Here is a 23979-nt window from a genome sequence, read left to right on the forward strand (position 1 = left end):
ATGTGCAGTATTATCTGGTACTTCCAGTTTTCTGTATTTTGTTTCTTTGACAATTACTGAATGGCCTCAGAGCAGATCACAGTTTGGATTTAGATTAATATACCTGTTTAGACGTGGTACCTGGCAGCTGACTCCCTTTTTTTTTATTTTTTTTTTTTCTGACTCCCTTTTTGACATGGTTTCTTCCTGGCTGTGCCTTTGCCTGTTCTAACTCAGTATTGGGGGTCTTCCCTGGTACCCATCCTCAGTTTTACACCACTCTTACATGCTTCCTTCTTGGAGTAACTATACATCTGGTGGAAAATGGAAGATCAGAACATCTCTCAAATATGTGAACATATGCAGGTTTTAAATCTAGATCTAAACCGGGAATGCCTGGTTGGCTCAGTCAGTTAAGCATCTGCCTTTGGCTTGGGTCGTGATCTTGGGGTTCTGAGATCAAGCCCCACATTGGGCTCCCTGCTGAGCAGGGAGTCTGCTTCTCCCTCTCCTCCTGTGCCAGTCCCCCCTGCTTGTGTGTGTGTGTCTCTCTCTCAAATAATTAAATAAAATCTTTTTTTTAAAAAAATCTAGATCTAAACCAATATTGAGAGAGTTGGAAAGATAGCTGCTGGGTATTTGGCCTAGGTTCTCTGTTTTCCTCTGTATGCTTGGTATTCTATAGATAGTGCGAAAAGCCCAAAGAACAAGATAAAGCCTTAAGGGAATTGTGGTTCCTGTCTTATCCTTTGAGTTATGCACCCTTTTACAGATAAGCAAGCAAGAAATTTGTTCAAGGTCACAGAGCTACTTAGAGTCCAAATCAGAATTTAAACCCATTCTGTTTGACTCCAGAGCTCAATGCACTCAACACGCATCCCGAGTTTACAGCTAATATCCAAGACTAGAGATTATTAGCCTCAGTGTATGATTCAGCTTGATGGTTCCAGTCTTGACAGTATGTTGGGCTCATCTGGAAACCTTGTAATAAAGATCGGTAACAAATATTGTGATTTATTGGTGCCGGTGTGGGGAGGTGTCATTGGTATTTAATGACCCTTCTGCCCCCACCTTTCTCTCACCAGTGATTCTGAGGTGCAGCCACTATTGACTCCCTTCAAACACACAGAGGACAAGCTCAGGCCAACTGCCTTTTACAGGCTTACAGTAAAACACTACCTTAATCATGTAACAACTGTAATATGCCTACAGCAAAAGTTAGTTCCCATTAGGCAACAATAGAGTATTCTCTCACAGTGCCTGTAACATTAAGTGGATAAGAGGAAGCAGCTGGGTGAAGTAGTTCTTTGTGGGTGGGCTGCCTTATCTGGTGTGGTGCGGAAAGCACAGGAACTGTGGGAAGTGAGTCCCTAAGAGCTTGCAAGCCATCCAAAGTTGTGTTAGTAATATAGTGCTGCTCGTAGGTAGCATTGTGGGAATTTCCAGATGACAGGATGGTCATTTTCTGACAGTGTCTAAAACGTTCTGAAGCAGTGTCCAGCATGCCCAACGGCCTCAAGGTCAAGTTTCAAGCGTAGATAAATGCATGAAATAATCGATACAGAATAACAGCCCCAGAGTGTTTGTTTAAGATAGCAAATGCAGACGTTTACATTATCAGTTCTTAGTAAACTGATGCATCATCACATAGTTCCAGGAGCTGAGCTTTTCCTCATTTTATCCCAATGTTGACTCTGATTCCGTACTAATTTCTTAGGTGCTATATATAGACTATAACATAGGCCACTTGTCCTAAGATGGAAATCATTAAAGAAATACACATGAAGTATCCACAGGCCATTTTAAAAATGTGCCTATTTTAAAGAGCACTTGAAGGGAAAAGAGCATATGGAGCAATTTTGTAATAGAAACAGTTGGTGCTGGATTCAGGGAAATACTGCTAATAGCCACTGCACACATGTTGGGAAGGAATGTCTTTTTTTTTTCTCCAGGATAAATCCCTCAGTACTAACACTACAGTGTAAAAGCAACATGTCCACAAAATATTGTTCGGTTAAAATAGTCCCCCCTCAACACTTTGTAGAATAAAAATAAATGTTTTCTCATAAACCTAAATCTACTAGAAGCTTCTTAAAGCAAATGTGAATTTCTAGTGGTAGACACTTTTTTCCTGACACAGTTTGGGAAGAAATGTCTTAGTTTGAAAGTCAGTAGAGCAATAGAGCAATAATTTAAAACTGCATCACATATTTTTGAAATTTTTGCTTTAAATTAGGAAAATATACTAAAGAAATAAAAATAAGGCTTTCTTCCTCACTGGAATTAGGTTTCGTAGCATGGTGAGGATATTTAGAGTATATATCTTAGGAATCGAATGGCATAAGAATGGGAGAAGAAGGGCAGCCTGGGTGGCTCAACGGTTTAGCACTGCCTTCAGCTCAGGGTGTGGTCCTGGAGACCCGGGATCGAATCCCACATCAGGCTCCCTGCATGGAGCCTACTTCTCCCTCTGCCTGTGTCTCTGCCTCTGTGTGTGTGTGTGTGTGTGTCTCATGAATAAATAAATTAAATCTTTAAAAAGAAAGAAAGGGAAAATAACTTTCAGCATCTTACCAATATGCTAGTAACTTTAGGTAGTAATGTCATAAGGTTGTATAATACTTAAACATTTGGTCATGCTTCACATTTAGGATTCTGTTTTAAATTCCAAGGAAACCTGAAAGTGTTAGAGTTGGTCTAAAGGTGGCAGCTGGGATCCCTGGGTGGCACAGCGGTTTAGCCCCTGCCTTTGGCCCAGGGCGCGATCCTGGAGACCCGGGATCGAGTCCCATGTCGGGCTCCTGGTGCATGGAGCCTGCTTCTCCCTCTGCCTGTGTCTCTGCCTCTCTCTCTCTCTCTCTGTGACTATCATAAATAAATAAAAATTAAAAAAAAAATAAAGGTGGCAGCTGTAACTGGCGTGGTCAGAGCAGGAATTGGCACCCAAGAAAGAGCAAGGGAAAAATCAAGGTTTGGCATAAACGTGGAGGTTCATGGAGATGAAAATCAGCCCAGGACTACGGTGTTTTAAATTATGGCTGTAAGGTCAGAATGGGCCCGCAGGTCTCCAAAGACCAACACGTGCCTGGGTTGGAACTCAAGTCAGTAGCCAGTGTAGTAATCCTGAGTCCATCCCCAGGATGGCAGCTTGTTTATGGTTAACAGTGAGCTGAAGCCACGTAGGTGGGTGTGGGGAAATTGGCGATGTGTTCACTAGCGGGGGGTCCTACAACAAGTGGCTTGCAGGCAGGGTCCCCATTGTAGTTGGAGAACCTCAGAGCCCTAGTTAATTATTCTTTCCTCTAGGCCACCATGTAGTACAAAGAACAAAATACTCTGTTAATTTTTTTTCATTTAAAAATAGTATTGAAATGTTTCATACCCAGCAGAATGGGAAATGAGTTGTTTCATGGATAAAGTTCACCTGGTAAGTGTTGGAACTTTATTTTTACGATATTGGATGGAAGTACTCTCAGTTATGTTGCCGTGGGCCTCACTTTATTAAAAGGACTGCACTGTACATCATTCTGCGTCCTTCTGGTGAGCCAGAGACCTATGGATATGTGTCCCTGTCCACCTGTACGCTGCATGGCCCTCGATTACTGCTGGTTACATGAGGAGAAAAAAAAAAGAAAATGGATTTTGTGCAAGGAACACTTTTATCTATATTTGTAAGTTACTAGAATGTGGTTGGTGGTAGTGCGAGGCCTTTGCCTGGCCTGTGACAGTCATAGGCCTCATCCCTCAGAGGGGATTTTCACTCCTCTTCTCAGCTATGCTCCTTCTCTTTGAACTAACAGAAGCCTGACTGGAAAAATGGGGGAATTGGTGCACTTTTGTAACTTTGACCCCTCAAGAATAATGGTCATGTCTTTAGCTCCCTAGGGAATAATTATAGGAAAGATTTTCAGGTAATATTTTGCTGTATTTGCAAAACAAATGATGGTCCAATAATCATTTTTCCCCCTGATGTGGTTATAAGAACTCTTTCTCACCACCCTCCCTGGCCATCGCCTCTAGAGATCACTTGCTGGCGGGGAATAACCTGCCCTCTTTCTCCTTTCTCTCCTTCACCATATGGGTTGCCATGTTGTTGCTAATGACCTGGATGAGGGCATCTTCTCCTTAAGTGGTGAGCTCCTTCTCTCCATCCCTGCCCCAGAGAAGCCAGACCAGGGTCACAAACTCTGGTGTTTACAGAGGCCAGGCCGCTGACCTACTAAGTGAAGCCATTCAGGTAGAACAGTGGGGAAGCTCTAGAAACCAGAGAGCGAGGGACGCCCGGGTGGCTCAGCAGTTGAGTGCCTGCCTGCCTTTGGCCCAGGGTGTGATCCTGGAGACCCGGGATCGAGTCCCACATCAGGCTCCCTGCATGGAGCCTGCTTCTCTCTCTGCCTCTCTCTCTCTCTCTCTCTCTCTCTCTCATGAATAAATAAATAAAATCTTTTTTTTTTTTTTTTAAGAAAGAAACAAGAGAGCACTTGAGAGTGAGGCCTCTATTTCATGTTCCAGCCATTTGTTACCAGATGGAGTGTGGGCACGGAGTTGTCAGATTTGTGATTTTTCAAGAAGAATTCTTTAAAAACCACTGAGTTTTATGTGATATTTCCTGATTTTAAAAACTTTGTGTGGGCTGCAAATTGTTGTAGCCTTCCAATATTTAATCCTGCCCTCATCCAGACCATGGCTGGTGGTGGGGGACAGGGCCAAAGGCCCAGATGGCTGCTCCCACAGCAGACCCCTTCACGATGGTCCGGGAGAGATCAGAAGTTTTGCTGTTTGTGTGGCTGGAGCAGAAAGGGTGTGTGTTGAGGGGGAGCGGAGGCAGAGCTAAGGCAGTGTCAAAGATTGTAGTATTGATCTTCGAAGTTGCAATTTGGAATGTTTTCCCATGGAAGTAATGCACAAATGGAGCATAGGTTCAACGTTATCGTAGCTATCATTCCATCACCTAACTTCCTTCATTAAATAGGTTTTAAAGCGATGACTTTGATATTTAATAGCTATTTTTAACATTTTGATTTTGGGGAAGAAGTGTTTCTAAGTTCTAAAGATCTACACTAAAAATAATCTTTTAGGTATCTTTTTGAATGTTGTTTATGTATGTTTGATACTCTATCCTGCAAGGTGTATCATATAGGATTTTTAAAAAATTATCAACAGTAATGAAGAATGAAATATGAGGCTCCCCCCTCCCAATCTGCTTTCTAACTTTCTCCCATTCTATTTTGAGATTTAAATGCCTCAAATACTCTAACGGAATTGTATTATTATTCTTGGATTGAACAGTCGTTGTCTCTTTGAGGGTTTTCAGGTCATTAAGGAATTCTGTAGGAGCACAGTGAAGAGAGTGTTTTCAGAAAGGCTCATTAAAAAAGGAGAGGCTGACCTGGAAAGCCACTAATGTTAAATGCTATAAATTGGTATAAAAGGTAAAATAGAATCAGCATATCACACTCCTTAGTTTCCAGGAATTAAATTGGGATTATGTTTGGTCCTTGATAAAAGACTAGCAAGACATGGTATCCACTTGTTTTCTCATATGAAAAATCCTTAACTCTTTCCTAACAGGTGGGAACTTAGTTTTTGGCTAAAGCAAAAAGCTAAAGCATCTATTGGTACATATCTGCACTGTAACAGTGGAGTTTCCAATAGGAAATTGCTCTGCAATTAATATGAATGTGGACATATCATATAGCCTTCCTAAGCCCCAGTTAACTTACCTGTGAAATGGGTGTAAACAGGCTGGATTTGAGTATTACATGAGACAATATGTAGATCGGTATCACGGTATCTAGCACACAGATAACCTTTAATATATAGTTGTTATTATTGGTTATTGATATTGCTATCATTTGTTTGGATTAGAGCCTTCTAGGCCATTGTGGAACTCAAACTTTTGTTTTTAATTTTTTGTCTTACATCTTCTGTTACATTGCTGATATTTTTATTGATGCTAATAGTTCACATAGCATAAAATTCACCCAATTAAAGTATACAGTTCAGTAGTAAACTCATAGAGGTGTGCAAACATCACCATAATCTAAATTGAAAACATTTTCATCACCCCCAAAAGAAACCTCATTCCTCTTAGCACTCACCATTCCTCATACTCCCTCAGCTCCCTACAGCCCTAGGCATCTTTTGAGTATCTTTTCATGAGCTTATTGTCCATTTGTGTATCTTCTTTGGAGAAATGTCTATTCAGATTCTTTTACCATCTTGTAATTGGGTTGCCTCTTGTTATTTGGTTGTGAGAGTTCTTCAGATATACTGGATACAGTCCCTTGTCAGATAAATGATTTACAAACATTTTCAAGCTATCTGTGGGTTGCATCGATAGTACTTTTATTAACTGATCCATCTGGACTTATGTCTCTATATTTAATACTTCCATACCCTCTTAACTGATTTGCAAAACTCTCTTTCCAGCCTCTATTTCTCTACCTTGCTCTTCAGTCTGTCCACGAGCCTCTCCAGGTCCCCGAGGAATACCTGAAACCCTACGACTTTATCCACGATAAGAACAGGCGTTACTATGCAGGAATGGTGTCTCTCATGGATGAAGCAGTGGGAAATGTCACGGCAGCCTTAAAAAGCCACGGGCTCTGGAACAACACGGTGTTCGTCTTCTCCACGGGTAAGTCTGTCGATAGGAAAATCATCTCTTGGCAAAGCCTAGGACGTGGTATTCGATAAATGGAATGAAGACAAATTGGAGCGTTTAGCAGCTCCTTATTAAAATAAATGTTAACTGTGCGAGTGGAGACAAGATAATAATGGATAGAAAAATGTGTCTAAGGAAAAGCATTATGGGCCTTCCCCCTCTTCCTTCAGATAGCAACATACTCTGGCAGGAAGCTCTCCCCACCTGAGTAAGTGTGAGCAGACATCACTGCTATGCAGGGCCGTGGGCATCACTGGAGTGGCCTGTTCCTGGTGGTCTGCGGCCCAGGTACCCTCTGTGACTAGGACTTCTGCTGCCTAGAGGGTTCCATCTCAGTGTAGAGGCAGATCATGGCATTAAGGAGACAGATGAGAAATGGAGCCATTTAAATCTAGGCTAGAGTCACCACATATCGATTTTTTTGTATTCAGATTGTTTTCTGACAATAAAATTCATACGTATCGATTAGAGAAAAAGACAGAAAAGGAGGAGGAAAAAAAAGTGTTTGAAAATAGTTTTCATTATGGCAGTGCCCTTCTGATTCTGCATCTGGTATACCACAATTTTTTTTCCCTCTCATTAGACAGAGTTTTCTAAGATTTCCCTATGATGTGCTATGGGCGTAGGTCTTGGTTTACTCCTTATGCAGAGTATTCAGAGAGCACTTTGTATCTAAAAATGAAGATGATTTTTTTAATGGGAAGTTTTCTTGTATTATTTATTTCAGAATTGTTTGACCCTCCATCCTACCTTTCTCCTCTTCTCTCTTTACGAAACTTCTCTTACTTGGATAGTGGATCATCCTCTAATTTCCTTAGTTTTTTTCTCTCCTATTTACTTTTCTTCTGCTATTTGGGAAATTTCCTTGTCATTATTTTGTAACCTTTTCTATTAAATTCAGTGCAACTACTATATTTTTTAATTATCAAGAACTCTTATTTTCTGATAATTCCTTTTTTATAAAGTTCTGTTTTTACTTTATATGTAATGATTTCTTTCTCCAAAGCCTGTCCTCTTAGCTATTAATTTTATGTTGGTATGAGTATGTTTGTAGATATGTATATACGCCTATGTATACTTGTATGTGTATATGTATATGCGAACCCATACATATATTTTTAAGTTTACTTGTACTTCCAACATTGCCTCTCTTCCTTCTAAGGTCATTTTTGTCTTCTTTGGCCTGTCTTTCATGAAAAAGACTTTCTCAAATCCCTGGTGATTCTTGGCTAAAACCTAAAAATTTGATTGCAAACTTCAAGGGTGAGGACAGGACTTCTGGTGAATTTTACTGTCAAGTGACTACGTGAGGCATGTGCCATGACATGTCGTGGAATTAATTTGGGTATTCTACTGATAATTGGTTTGTTTTTTTAAGAGTAGTTTTGTTTTTGCTTTTAATTAGGCATTGTTATTGAATCTAGCATTTAATGAGCATTTACTCTGTGTAGGACAGAGTTCACAGTGCTTCACATGACTTAGCTCAGTTCATTCTCATAATAATTATCTGGGGACAACTATTATCCCATTGTGCAGTTGTAAGAACTGAAGCACAAAGAGGCTGAGTATTCTGCGCAAGGCCACACAGCTGGGCAGAGCCAGGCAGCAACCTTTCTGATTCCACTGCAGCTTCCTGAGATGATGCCAATGACGACCTGGATGTTCTTATTGGACCTCATCGCATAGCGGCCCTTTCCCCGTAGTTGGCTGCCATATTGATCTCCTGGGGAGCCTAGGCACGGCCCAGAGAGGCATTCATCCTGAGCAGTCAGTGTCGTTCAGTTACTTTAGTACTGTGCAAATACTCCAATTTTCTAAGTATGCCCTCATGCGAAATGGATTGAATGTAAGATAACATGTATCCTCCCCGTCAACTCCCCAAACTCACCGTCTTCCAAAAAAAATGTTGATTTCTTATACTTGAGTCCTTACGAGATCTCTCATATTCTGAGAGTCTTCTCAATTTACTTGATTTTGAACAGCCTGGTAAAGCACTTTAATCAGGTCTGGAATTGAATGCTTATAGAGGTCGCTAGAAAGAATCAATAAAAAAAGAGACCAAGACATTTAATACTGAGTTAGTAATTATTCCTGGGAAATGACCTCACAGTTGCAAGAATTGAAAGTTATAAGTTTATAAAGCAAGCCTTTGTGGTAGAGATCAGAATTATGCAATTTGAGGATAAATGATTTCCTGAAATGAAAATATATGTGGATCAGTGTATCATGTGTAGACTGAAAAGTGCTCAGACAAAAGTGAAGATGGTACCTCTGGAAAACTGTTATATAGCTCAACGTGGCTCCTGTAACGATGGTTATTGCTTATCAAGTATGTATGGGAAGAGGTGGAATAACATTTTTTCTGGATATGTGAGAGTTGGGAAAAGGCAATATTCTAAGATCTTTTATTATATGATTTCAAATGCGTTTGCATAACCGTATTTTAAATAGTTGACTGTTTCATAAACATCCCTAATGTATTATTTATTCAAGTATTCAAGTTGTCAAAAATAATTTTGGAAGCTTTGCATTGAGATAATGGGGATTACCTTATAATAAGGCTGCTTTATATTCTTGCACTATGATATATTAATGGGTACATTAATCTGGGACTGTCTTTCCTTTGCGGGCTAAATCCAATTTGATCATGTGTACATATTTTTATTATACTGCTGAGTTCAGTTAGCTAGGGTTCTATTTAGGATTTTTACGTCAATTCAGAAGTGAAAGTGGGGTTGGTGGCTTCTTTTCTCCCTGTCAGGTCTGTTATCTTGGTTATGTTCACTTCATAAAATAGTTTGGATGAATTTCCTTCTTTTATGCTCTGGAACAGTTTACAGATTTCTTGAAAGATCTCTCTGGTTGAGCTGGTCCCTGGAACCTTTTTTGGAGGATTTTTTTTTTAAATCTCCATAGTTTAGATCTTTTTCTGAGTTATATCTAGGTGTAGGTCTTTAAAATATTTAAAATTAATTTTGCCTGAAATATATGGGCCCTTTGATCTGTATGCTAAGATTAGTTTTCACTCTGGAAGTTTTCCTTGTACATATTTTAGCTTATTGCTTTAGTTCTGCTCTATTTATTTCTCAAAAATAGCTTTAATTAATAGGTTGAATCACTGATTCAGATTTTCTCTCATTATTTTCATTTTTCTGTCCTTTTTCTCAGTCTTTTGAATCCCTCTGCATTACCAGTTAGACATTTTTGCAACTTGGCTTCTGTTCTTTAGGATCTCTGATATCGATTATTATTGATTGTATTTTTAGTTTCTTGTAATCCTTCCTTTGCCTCAATCAGTTCCTTTTTCTTCTAAGCTTGTTAGTATTAATAATAATAATAATAAACAACAATAATAATCATGACTACTGTTTATTAAGCATTTACTGCATGCTCAGGCCTTATACTAGAGCCTTCTCTATATTTTCTCATTATTGGGCAAGTTGTTAGCATTAAAGCTCAAAGTGACCTTGTGAAATAGGTTTCTTTATCCTCATTTCATAAGTGAAGAAACCAGAACTTAAAGAGGGTAAGTGAGTTGCTCAAGGCTGCTCTTAGGTCTACAAATGTCCATCTAGAATTCACATGTGGTAGTTAGAAAGTGGCCTTTGGGTGGTGATTAGGGTATGAGGGTAGAGCCCTCGTGAATGAGATTCATGCTTTAATAAAAGTCACCACAGATAGATCCTTCCATGTAAAGACACAGCAAGAGGATACCAGCTGTGAACCAGCAGAAAGGCCCTCACCAGAAGGTGACTATAAGGGTGTCTTGGTCTTGGTCTTTCCTGCTTCCAGAACTGAGAGAGAAATTTCTGTTGTTTATAAGCCCCCCAGTCGGTGGTATTTTGTTATAGCAGCCCGAATGGACTGACAAATGGAAGAGCCAGAGTTTAACTGCAGATCTACTTGAGGTCAGTACCTATTAGCCATAATCAACTGGGCCTTTGCATCTCATCTTTTCCTTTTAAGCTCATCCCATTGCCCCTTATCTCTGCTTTTGGCTTTCTACATTTCTGTTCATAGAACCTATGTTTCTCCTGAATCTTTCTGAATAGACCTTTGCTAAAATCTTCCTTTTCACTATAAATCATTATTAGCCACATATTTTTCCTCTGAGTATAAGCATTGATGAATCTGTCCACATAGAGTACATGGCCATCTCTTGGCCTCTGATCACTGTTCTGGTTAATTCCTTCTCATACCTGTAGTTTGAGGTCAGGTTAAGGTGCGCAGCTTCCTCAGTTCTCAGTGGCCTTAGGCATTGAGGGCTCTACACTCCAGTGAATCTGATTGATGTATTTGACATTTTCTTTTCTTTTGGCTAGCTGGATCTTGGACACGCTGAAAGAATTCCAGGATGCAAGGCTACCAGGCTCTTCCAATCTCCATACCTTCAAGGCTTATACTTCAGGGGCATTTCCCAGGATACAGTGTGCCCCACTGTCAGACCCTTTTCTTTTCCTACTCATTATTTTCTGGGAGATGTGATCTCTAACTGCATATAGAAAGAGGAGAAGGTAATCATTCTCTGGTCATGTCAGAAATTAGCACTGTCCCCTCCCAGGCTGCCTTCCTGCCTCTTTTCAGGTAGGAGGGGTGGCTCTGTGTCATGAGGCAATGGGGTTTTGCTAGCCCTTGTTTCTTTAGCTCAGCATCTTTGGCCTTACTGCTGATGGAAATTTCTCCAAGATTCTCTTGGGTGTTACAGGTTGTCATTCAGTCCTGGTTTCTCACATTGTGATGAGTTTTCATCTTATTCTAACGCATCACAGCACAATATTATTCATTGTATTTTGTGTCTGTGTTATTTTAGCAGGATATCGTTGAAGAGAAGCAGCACTAGTGGTTGTTAGGAAGATACCCTTTTAACCAGGGCCCCTGTCACCATGCTGATCGTTATAGTTGCCAGACTCCAGGAATCTTTGCTGAAGTCTGACCTTGAGTAAAATGAGCTAAAATCAGAGTCAGCTCTGGAGCAACTAGATCATGAATTAAAACTAGGAGAGCTGACTCTAAAACCTTGAAGAGAAAACAGTAATTGATCTCAGCATCTTTATGCAGCTATTATGTATTTATATTAACTCATCAGAATAACCAGTTTCGCTTACCTATAGATGAGAGTTTGACTATAAAGAGAAATCTTATTGAGGTTCTTCCTCTGGAGACTTTTTCTGTGTTCACTGACAGTTTCATTGCCTGAAGTAGAATTTAATAATGTTCTATAATAATGTGACTAAAATCTAAGGAAACAGGGCTTAAATCTGGCTGGTTATAGAGCAGTGATTCATTTCTTCCAGTTTTCTCATTTGACTTCGCCCAGCACTGCCCTACTTTGTAGGCATAAAAATACTGGGTACATCTAAATGTGTTGGATCCATTAGTATAAGAAACCTTAAAATAAACTAAATTCATTTAGTGAAAGGGAGAGGTGAAGGCATATGTTTTTTAGGGTTAGATGTTTGGGAAAGCGGACTGTACTTGATCTTAGCCAAAAGGCCAAGAAGCAGTGGGGAAAGCTGACGTTGTGTGTTTTTTTTTTAAATCTCCTTTTATAATCTGAGGGCGATCCATGAGGCTTCTCATTCTCTATCATCATTATCTGAGAACTTGAGGTGGTTATTCTGAGTTTGCCACCTGGGGACCACCTGCAGCAGTGGGGAGTTTGTTAAAAATGCAATCTCTGAGGACATGCCTGCACGATGTTGTGAAAAAACTAAAATGTTGCTGAAATGGACACTATTTTTCTTATCTAAACATTTTTAATGTTTCATAGGACTTAGCATATTTTATTTTATTTTATTTTATTTACAAGGCCCATTCATTTTTTTAATCTTCTGTTATCTAACCTTCCTTATATCCATTCTATTTTTTTAAGTTTTTATTTAAATTCTGGTTAGTTAACATACCGTGTAACATTTGTTTCAGGTGTACAGTATAGTGATTCAACAATTCCATACATCACCTGGTGCTCATCACCACAAATGCACTCCTGCATCTCCATCACCTATTTCACCCATCCTCCCACTTGCCTCCCCTCTGCTAACCATTAGTTTGTTCTCTATAGTTAAGGTTCTGTTTCTTGGTTTCTCTCTTTTTCTCTGTTTGCTCGTTTGTTTTGTTAGATTCCACATATGAATGAAATCATATGGTACTTGTCTTTCTTTGACTGACTTATTTTGGTTAGCATTATATACCTTCTAGCTCCATCCATGTTGTTGCAAATGGAAAAATTTCATTCTTTTTATGGCTGAGTAATATTTCATAATACATTTGTGTGTATATATATTTTTCCATATATATGTATATATACATATACATATATCCCACATCATCTTTATCTGTTTATCAACATCAATCAATGGGGCATTTGGGCTGTTTCCATAATTTGGCTATTGTAGATAATGCTGTTATGAAAATTGGGTGCATGTATCCCTTTGAGTTAGTATTTTTGTATTTTGTGGGTAAATACCTAGCAGTGCAATTGCTGGATCATGGGGTTGTTCTATTTTTAACTTTTTGAGGAACCTCCATACTGTTTTGTAGAGTGGCTGCATCAGTTTGCATTACCCCCAAAAGTGCCATAGGATTCCTCTCTCTCTCCATCTTCATCAACACCTGTTGTTTCTTGTGTTGTTTTTAGCTATTCTGACAGGTGTGAGGTAACTTCTCATTATAGTTTTTTTTTTTAAGATTTAATTTATTTATTCATGAGAGAGAGAGAGGCAGGCAGAGACACAGGTAGGGGGAGAAGTAGGCTCCATGCAGGGATCCCGACGTGGGACTCGTTCCTGGGTCTCCAGGATCAGGCCCTGGGCTGAAGGGCAGTGCTAAACTGCTGAGCCACCCGGGCTGCCCTCTCATTATAGTTTTGACTTCCATTTCCCAGATAAGTGATGTTGAGCATCTTTTCATGTGTCTGTTGTCCATCTGTGTATCTTTGGAGAAATGTCTGTTCATGTCTTCTGCCCATTTTTAATTTTAATTGCTCATTTTGAGGGTGTTGAGTTTTATTTCTTTTTATTTTTTTATGGGGGGTGTTGAGTTTTATAAGATTTTATATATTGTGAATACTAACCCTTTATCAGATACATAATTTGCAAATATCTTCTTCCATTCTGTAGATTGCCTTTTAGTTTTTTTATTGTTTCCCTTGCTATGCAGAAGCTTTTTATTTTGATGTAGTCCCAATAGTTTACTTTTGCTTTTGTTTCTGTTGCTTTAGGAGCTGTGTCTAGAAAGAAGTTGCTATGGTCGATGTCAAAGAAGTTACTGACTGTGTTCTCTTCTAGGATTTTTATGTTTCAGATCTCACATTTAGGTCTTTAATCCATTTTGAATTTATTTTTGTGTATGTTGTAAGAAGGTGGTCCAGTTTCATCCTTTTACATATTGCTGTCCAGTTTTCCCAACACCATTTGTTGAAGAGATCATCTTCCTGTTGGATATTTATTCCTGCTTTTTTGAAGATTAACCATATAACGGTAGTTTCATTTCTGGGTTTTCTATTCTGTTCTGTTGATCTATGTATTTTTGTGCCAGGATCATACTGTTTTGTTCACTACAGCTTTGTAACATAACTTGAAATCAAGAATTGTGATGCTTCCACTTTGTTTTTCTTTTTCGTGAATTGGACACTTTAAAATGGTTCTTTTTATGTTATGTGAATTTTACATCAATTTTTAAAATGCAACTTCTTAGATTCTAGTATAGACTTACTGAATCAGAAATCCTGGGGTCTGGGCCTAGGAAGCCTTCTTTTTAAAAATAATCTAGGTAGGGATCCCTGGGTGGCGCAGCGGTTTAGCACCGGCCTTTGGCCCAGGGCCCGATCCTGGAGACCCAGGATCGAGTCCCACGTCGGGCTCCTGGTGCATGGAGCCTGCTTCTCCCTCTGCCTGTGTCTCTGCCTCTCTCTCTCACTGTGTGCCTATCATAAATAAATAATAAAAAAAAATAATAATCTAGGTAAAAAAAAATCTAGGTGATTCTTTTGTGTGCAAAAATTTGAAAACCTCTGACCCAAGGTAATTTATTCACACCTAGGGAATTCACCTAACAAAGAACGTATATGTATTTATTGTATACATAGTAATTATTTAAGTAGCTTGTATGTATAATACATATACTCACAGGAGTACAATACATATATATATACATATATAATTGGTACTTGGATAATGTGGGGATTAGGGGCACTGACTGACCTCTCAGCAGCTGAAAATCCACATAGAACTTTTGACTCTGCAAAAACTTAACTAATGATAGCTTATTGTTGACCAGAAGCATTACCATAAATAGTTGATTAACAGATACTTTGTATGTTATTTGTATTGTATACTATATTCTTGCAACAAAGTAAGCTAGAGAAAAACAAATATTATTATTATTTAAAAAAAACAAATATTATTAAGAAAAACATAAGGGGGCAAAGTACATACATAGTACTGAATCATATTTACTGGAACAATCTGCATATAAGTGGACCCAGAAGTTCAAAATTGTTGTTCAAGGATCAACTGTTCATATATTTATACATAGAAACCAGAAACCAAATGGGTTTGAAGTTTAACCTTTTCTAGGTGTTTTCATTTCAGGTAAATGTGCTCATTTCTAGAAACAGACTCTTGAAAAAAAGCTAATAAGAAAATTTTAAATTATTTTCTCTATTTACAATGTGTGATTATTTATGGTAACAAATATTGCTCATCCCATTACAAACATAATATTTTGCTATTTGTATAGAAAGATGACCCTTGAAATCATTCTCTGATAGAATATGATGAAAGTTTAAGTCCCAGCTTTCCTGCCAGTTGGTTTTGTGGACTGTAGCCTCGGTTTCATGATCTGTCGAGTGCAGATTGGGTGACAGTTCCTTTATTCACTCAGTTTCTCACTGTAGACAGAAAGACAAGCAGGACATAGTTCTAGCCCTTGGAAAACTCACAGCCTAGTGAGGCAGACAATCAAATGTATTATTAAGATGCCGCAAAAGTATGTTTGGGTGCAGCCCAGAGTATTGCGTGCCTACCAGAACACAGGGGTCTGGGAGGCTTTCTGAGATGTAAAGATTGAGAATGAGTTTGCCAGATAAACGTTGTGCAGATGAACATGAACAAGGACAGGGAGGAGACAGCAGTTGTGTAGGAGGCTCAGCGGGGCTGGAGCCCAGTGCAGGGGGGGAGATGGCCAGAGATGAGGCCGGAGAGCGAGGCAGGGGAGCCTGTGTACGCACAGGAATCTCGAAGGTACAATGAAAGCTGTAGGGAAGCATTGATAGGTTTTAAGCAGGATCAGATTTTCATTTTAGGATTGGTGTGGAGCATGGCTGGAGGCAGGCAGACTTTTTAGGAGGCGAGGCTATGTCAGTGAAGGGGGTAGGAGGGAAGGCAGGGGGGATATTTATGGCCATGAAAGGGTAGATTGAAGAAATCTGCAGGAGAGCTTGGACTGGTTATCTCAGAGTTCTTGTTACTGGGAGAGTTCATTGTTCTGTCATTCTGTGTTTAAATCCCTTTTTTCGATGCTGGCGACAGCCTCTGATGGAGGCATCCCTTCTGCTGGCCAGAGTGTCCATATGGCCCGCATAGCAGTGGATCCAGAGTCCACTTGAGACTGGGCTGGGGCTCTGCAGTACTATTTAGAAATGTATAGAAATGGTTTTGATTGTCACTGTGACTTGAGGGTGATGTCATTTGAAGAACGGGTCCCTGCAGTGCTCAGGCCAGCCCTGTGTAATGGAGAAGCCCCCTGACACAGACCTTAGCAGCATCACCATCCAGGAACACCGACTAGATCCTGGTCGACAGCACATTTCTACTTGAACAGTGATTATTACACAGCCTGCGCTTTTAATGTTTGTTATCTGAGCTTTCACAAAACTCTTTGTAATTTAGTATCTTAAACAGAACAATAAAGAATCTTAACTAATTCTAACTCTTATGCCTTAAGAATTGATACTGGCAAGTGGAGAACTCCTTCACAGTTTAAATGTACTTATGCAATTGGCAGACGTGTAAATATTATAGAAATTCGGTGCCAGGAACAGAGAAGTCTGACTGCTGGCAAACCCAATCTCACTAGGTTCTTCAAACACTTAAATGCATTTCTGACAAAGCTAAGGAAAACCTGTTAAGGGAGTAAGTCATACAGGGTGTCCACAGTGTCTTTCTTTTTGCAATTATCCCTTTATTGAACACCATCTACCGTAGAAGGAAATAAGAACACATAGTTCAAAACTGTGAGACTAGAATGACCTTCCCCCCAGCCAGAAGTCATTAATCCATTTTACCTCTTTAGATTTCATATGTTAATGTCCATGCCAAAAGCATGTTGGATCATCTTAAAATATTATTATTAATAGTTGTAATCACATAGATTTGTTCATTATGATATTGAGAAAAAAGGATAACCAATACATTTTAAAGGCCCCCAGAACAATCTTGTGTTTGTATTATTCTCTGTGACAAACCGTTGAATCCATTAGCTCAGAGTCTAAGGCAAAGATGCTTTTCATTCTCTAAATTTATCAAATAGATCTTCAAAGTTTTATTATATGGTTTTTTTGCTATAATATTGCATTATTGACATTTTGAATTTTTTATCATGAGAAACATGAGGTAATCTTTACTTTCAGACTGCTCTGAGAAGTGGCCTTTCCCTGAGTTTCTGAGTAATGGACGATACATACTGAACTGAGCATGTTTATTGACAAAATTCAAGAAGCTTTCCAATTGGTTTGGGTTTACTTCCTGTTTTTCACTCCATTTTACTTATCTGTTTTTTAAAGATTTTATTTATCCATGAGAGACACACAGAGAGAGGCAGAGGGAGAAGCAGGCTCCATGCAGGGAGCCTGATGCAGGACTCGGTTCCAGAACCCCAGGATCATGCCCTGAATAGAAGGCAGATGCTCAAATGCTGAGCCACCCAGGCATCCCCAAATCCTGCCTCCTGTTACTCCTCTGCATCAGGTGTTTTTGTTTTGTTTTGTCAAGAGCACCAGTGACCTCAAGCTTGCCAAAGCCAGTAGTTGCTTCTCTGTTCTCATCTTACTCGATGTCTGGGCAGCATTTAATCTACTGGACCACCCCCTTCTTCATTAACACTCCCCTTCTTGGCTTCTCACACTGAGTATTGCTCCCACCTTCTTGGCTGCTTTCTTTGGGTGTTAGGTGCTGAGTCCCCACTCACAGCTGAACCTTTCAATCATGCAGTGTCCAGGATCCCCATGAGTCATCTTCTCTTCCTTTCCAGTCCCTGGGCTTTCAGTATGAACGATATCCAGAACTCTCCAAATTTCTCTCTCTAACCTGGACCTTTCTTTCCCTTGGGTTAGAGAGAGACTTGTCTATTCAACAGCTTACTTAACATCTTCGCTTGGATCTTGACTCCCTTTTTCTTTCTTTCTTCTTCTTTTTTGTTTTTATAAGTCTTTTAATTTTTTGGATGTTGTGCTGCCAGAATTTTTCTTTCCTTGCTTGACTTCCTTACACTAATGAATTAATCATAGGTTGGCTATTTACCAGATGTCTATTAGGCATAAGGGTCCTTCTAAGGGGCCACAGAGAAATAAAAATATAGAACATACCCCTTGACACCAAGGATTTCATAATTTAGCACAGGGATCCCAAAGTTTGCTCCATAAAAATAAGGCTGTATGATCAATTAGGTTAGGAAGTAGCTATTTACTTTGTCCCTTTCTTGGAGACTGCCACTAAACACAACATATCAAAGGCTCTGAGAAATTCTGGAGTAAAGAGACCTGCTTAACTTGGCTTAATGAAGCATTTTTTAAATAAAGATTTTATTTATTTATTCATGAGAGACACAGAGAGGCAGAGACATAGGCAGAGGGAGAAGCAGGCTCCATGCACCGGGAGCCCGACGTGGGATTCGATCCCGGGTCTCCAGGATCGCGCCCTGGGCCAAAGGCAGGCGCCAAACCACTGCACCACCCAGGGATCCCCTCTTCATGCTTTCTTAATCGGAAAATATCTCGGAGATTATTGGCACCACAGGTCTCTCTCTTTCCGGCAGTGTTCACCCTGAACCAGCTGTAATCTCTGGCCTCCTGTCTGTTTTTCTTTCACAGTATGGGCCACATCTCATCACCCTTTTCGAAGATGGCTATTCCAAGTCCAGTGATTTTTTTTTTTCTTTTATCATTTCCATCCCAGAGTACTTTCTTACTTTCGTGGATTTTTTAAAAATAAAATAAGGATTGTCTCAAAAATTTGAACACATTAAAAATGACATCCATGGCTGTGGAGACTACCAAAAAAAAATTAAAAGCTGCATCTCTGTCCTCAAAACAGCTTGTGATCTGGTGACATGTTCTGACACCGACACACAGTTGACAAACTAGTCAAAAGTGTAAAAGAAGTAGGGGTGAAGGGAGAAGGGAGTGCTGTGTTTGAGAATGTCAGCTTTATGGAGCCACTTTCTTTTCTTTTATATATTCATTTTTTAAGATTCTATTTATTTATTTACTTGAAAGAGAGAGAATGGGGGAGGAGCAGAGGGAGACAGACTCTGTGCTGTACAGAACCCGAGGAGGGACTCGATTTCATGACCCTGAGATCATAACCAAGCCAAAACCAAAAGTCAGATGCCCAACCGACTGCGCCACTCAGGCACCCCTGGAATCATTTTAAAATCCCATTTTGGTACCACATTTGGTGTTAGGAGGTGCTTCTCAGATGCACAGGTAATGGAGCAGGCTGCATGCTGGGACCTGTTGACAGTCTGATCTCCAGGAGCACAGAGTCCACATCTGTGAATCCCTGAAGGAGTGGCATGATTAGTGTCTGTGGCAGGTTGAGATCATCAGGGTGTCATCAGGTGAGGTCGCTTGACCAGGAGAGATCATTTGTCTTCTTCATGACAAGAATAAGTAAATTAGTAAGCACGGTGACTCTCTTTTATTTGAGTCAATACACTGGTCCTGAGGAGACCAGAAGCTAGGTTAGGTAAGTCTCCCTTAAAGAGCACCTAGTGGGGCGGCCCGGGTGGCTCAGTGGTTTAGCACTGCCTTCGGCCCAGGGCGTGATCCTGGAGACCTGGGATCGAGTCCCACGTCGGGCTCCCTGCATGGAGCCTGCTTCTCCCTCTGCCTGTGTCTCTGCCTCTCTCTCTCTCTCTCTCTGTCTCTCAAAAATAAATAAATAAAATCTTTAAAAAAGAAAAGAGAGCGCCTAGTATGGTGGGAGTGGTCTTTATTTCAAATTCCCCGGGGATTGGGAATGAGGAGAGAGCAGGCAAAGGTGTGGTTTAGAAAAGTCCTCTCCCACATCTCCTAGAAAGACTTGTGTTTATTCCATGACCTCCAGGCTTAAAATTGTTTAGTGTGGGAGAGATACTGTGGTAACAATGTGAGTGGTCAGGAGGAGGACAAAAAGTATGCTGAGTCGTTAGTCCAACTCAGTGTCTAGCAGAGAACTCAGGAAATGCTTGCAGGTGGAGACATGCATTCTAGATATAACAACACAGGCCGTCATTCAAGGTCATGTGGGTGGGATAGAAAGAAGTTTGGAGGAGAGGTCATTTTAGATGGTGATCGTCAGGGGTGGCTTCGTAGGAGAGATGTGATAGAAATTAAACTGTGCTCGAATGATTGGAAAGTTATCGATAGGTGAATGGAAAACGTGGAGAGGACATTTTGGGCATGGAGAGAGGCCTGAGCAGATGCGCAGGAAGAAGGACGCAAAGGTGTGTTCTGGGCTTGTGACTAGGCCAGTCTAAGCTTAGCTTTGGTGTTCAAAGCCATACACAAAACCACAGTATAAACAGAATGCATCTTCTTAAATGTTAATTTTGCTTCCATATATAGAAGAAAACATATGTAACTTAACTGGCGAATAATTTAAAATTAAACAAGGGCAAATTTTGGAAGAGAGTACAATTTTATGGATCTCATAAAGTTCAAAATCTCCGGTTTCTACTTTTTCCTTTTGATCTGTTGATGGAAGAATTAAACATTTTTTAAAGAATCAACTCCATTCATCCACCAAAACGTGCCCACTAATTCTTACCTAGAACTTGAGGCAGGAGCCGTGGTTCCTTGCAAGTGCCTGTGGGAGGTGGGGCCAGAGCCCCACATGTGGCCCCTGGCTGAGGATTCTGCTTAGCTGTTGAGAACTCCAGTTGGAGGCCCAGGCTCTCGGACACCGCACGTCCTGGACTGCAGATCTTGAGGGCCGTTAGCGTAGGGCCCCTACGGAATGTGCCTCTGTCCCACACAACAGACATGAAGTAGGCCTGTGCTCTGGTCGGGATGTGGAGTCTGCGCTCTTGCTAAGAATGCAGGGAGGTTTGGCCACCTTCGTCTCTTAGGATAATCCATGGAATGAAGGGTCTTCAGAGGCACTTCCTGAGTCTTCAGTTCTTTTCTTTCTCACCTGCTGGTCCTCAGCTTTCCTGCATTCCTGCGTCTGCTTCTCCAGCCTGTCTGGCTCCCTGCGCTCCGCAGGCCCGTGCCCCCATGCTAGCTAGTCCTTTGTCTTCAGTATGTTTGAGTTGTGAATCATTAGATAGATTAGATCATAGATTCTGTTTTTCTTAGGCAAAGGCCACCCACTCCCTTTCAAAGCTGTCTCCGGCTTTGAGAAAAGACCACATGCAGTCTCTCCAAGCTGGAGTAACATCAGAGGCCAACAAGAGCTGGAACTGTTGGTGGCTGAAAGAGCCTCTAGACCTGCGTTTACCATTTCTGTTTTAATTTCCATATATCCTGGCATATGTCACATTGATTTTGTCATAAGGTTTTCTTTGTTTTTTTATTTTTTATTTTTTTATTTTTTGGTTTTCTTTGTTTTTATATGAAACTCTGCCCAGGGTTATAGACTGCGTTCTTGTATCATGGCCATCTACTTACAATTTAAAGGAATTAAGAAAAGCCACGAGGAACTTTTATCCAGTGCTAAATAGTGCACTGGCTTTTGTTATTCAGGGAAGAAAAGGACTTAGATCTGTGCTGTCCACTAGGTGACCACTAGACACAGGTGGCTAGCATGCATTATGAAATGTGGCTAATTTGAATTGAGATGTGCTATAAGCATAAAATACTGAATCTCAAAGACCTGGTATGAAAAGATTGTAAAATAATGCATTTTTTATATTGGTGACATGTTGGAATGATAATGTTTGTGATATATTGAGTAGAATGAGATATTTATGAAAATTAAATTTATCTGTTAATTTTTGAAATGTGGCTGCTAGAGAATTTTTACATTACATGTGTGGCTCAGATCATATCTCTATTGTAATTATAATAATTCCTACATTTTTTTTTAATTTTTTTTTAAATTTTTTATTTATTTATGATAGGCACACAGTGAGAGAGAGAGAGAGAGGCAGAGACACAGGCAGAGGGAGAAGCAGGCTCCATGCACCGGAAGCCCGACGTGGGATTCGATCCCGGGTCTCCAGGATCGCGCCCTGGGCCAAAGGCAGGCGCCAAACCGCTGCGCCACCCAGGGATCCCTAATTCCTACATCTTGGGAGTACCCCAAGGGTTGTTTATTGAAGATCTTTTCTCTTAGTGATCAGGCTAAAATGGAAGAACACAAAGTGGACTGTAAGGCTCTACAAAGCAGGAGCTGGGTCATTTTGCCAAGGAAGTTCATAGCTGTGAAGGAAATTCCAAAAACTGTTTTGAGCATTCACAGCATCACTGAAAGAGGATATTGCCTCCCAGTGACTCCACTGAGAGATATAATTTGGTTGCATAATCTGGGGTTGGAATGTTGAAAGAAAGAAAGAAAAAGAAAGAAAGAGAGAGAGAGAGAAAGAGAGAGAGAGAGAAAGAAGAAAGAAAGAAAGAAAGAGAAAGAAAGAAAGAAAGAAAGAAAGAAAGAAAGAAAAAAGAAGGTGGTCTCATTACTTGAATTCTCTTCCTCCTGTGGGTTAAGCATGCAGAAGGGCACAGGGCAAAAACAGGGATGATCGCCTATTGTTATTTTAGAAATGCAGAATGCAACATGATCCAGGCAGAGGGGGGTAAAGAAAGCCTTTCAACTTTAAGGAAAACCCAAAATATTTTTGTTTGCTATGACATGATAGCGCTTACTCCTTGGTGTCAGTAGAAATACAGTTACAACATACAACAAATAGGATTACGGGGATCTTGGATCCAGCATATTAGTATATGTCCACAACATATAAATATTTTCTTGGAAATTTTCATCATTAGTATTTATATAGACTGAAGATACTCTCAAGGCTATTTCTGGCAGTCTTTTTCTTTTTTAAGATTATAAAATCTATTTTGAATAAGTTCACCATTAATAAATATTTCTCCATAAAATAGAAGTAATCTTTTCCCAAAAAGAAGCCTTTAAACAAAGAGATTTTATTATATATATTTTTAGAGCAGTTTAAGGTTTCTAGCAAAATTGAGAAGGTACAGAGATTTCCCGTATGCTCCTTGCCCCTACCCTCACATGGCCTTCCCCATTACCGACCCCCCTGCCAGAGTGCTGTTGCTTTTTAAGATCTTTAAAATTTTTTCCTTTGTTGTAGAGCTGCACTGTCTTCTAATTCTCTGGGGTAGATTGGAAATAATCAGCTTTTTTGCAAATAGAGACATAATCACAGAGGGGTCACTTGCTGAAAAAGCACAAGTGACCAGTGACTGAAATGGTTTGAAAATTTAGATCTTTTCCTTTCCATTCCAGCTACAGGATTCATAGTCTCACACTCACACAGCTCTGTGAGTTCAAGAATGTCCTTTGTTCATAGTGGAACGTGCTGTTCTGAAAAATGAGGAGGGGTGTCTCATTTTTTAGGTGTACTTCTTTTTTACTAAATTCTACACTGTGCTTTGTTTAATAATACAGAAATGTTTAGAGAGTTAAGAGAGGTAGAGAAGAATTGAATTCTCGAACTTAATATTCTCTTCCTCCCAGTAGTGATAGAGAGGACTTAAGCATTGTCACCAGCTTCTTAGAGGCCAAGTTGCTGGGCAGCCTTCATTCTCACTTCTCACTGCTTTGTCAGCTCATAATCTTAAGGAATTCATTCAGTCTTATTGCTGTGTATGACTGAAAAGCAATGGCGTTTATTTTCTCCACAGGAACTTACTTTTTCCTTGGATGTCTGTCCTTTTGCCGATAATACTTTCTCACGTCTTAAAACACTCATTGATTCTGGACCTTCAGCAAGATCAATTGTTACACTGAATGTAGAAACCGTGTTCTTGTGGATTATGTACAGTCTGTGTAACCCTCAACCAAGGATCCTGTTGGGAATTGTACATGAGAAGGAAATGATGGGTCATGGTAGTGAGATGCTCCAAGTCTGAGGGTTCAGAAAGAAGCAGACATAAACAGCTTTTTCTC

At 40.0% G+C, this 23979-nt stretch overlaps 1 protein-coding gene across 7 annotated transcripts in view; it reads left to right on the forward strand.

Annotated features, from left to right (window-relative positions):
- ARSB (arylsulfatase B) overlaps nt 1-23979 on the forward strand; it is a 187445-nt gene that overhangs the window by 23093 nt on the left and 140373 nt on the right. For all 7 annotated transcript variants that reach the window (XM_072793968.1, XM_072793981.1, XM_072793987.1 and 4 more), the window contains exon 4: nt 6412-6619. In XM_072793968.1, the coding sequence (XP_072650069.1) occupies nt 6412-6619 (208 nt within the window). The remainder of the gene's footprint in view (nt 1-6411; nt 6620-23979) is intronic.

Source organism: Canis lupus, chromosome 2, assembly GCF_048164855.1.
Source record: "Canis lupus baileyi chromosome 2, mCanLup2.hap1, whole genome shotgun sequence".
Lineage (NCBI taxonomy): Eukaryota > Metazoa > Chordata > Mammalia > Carnivora > Canidae > Canis > Canis lupus.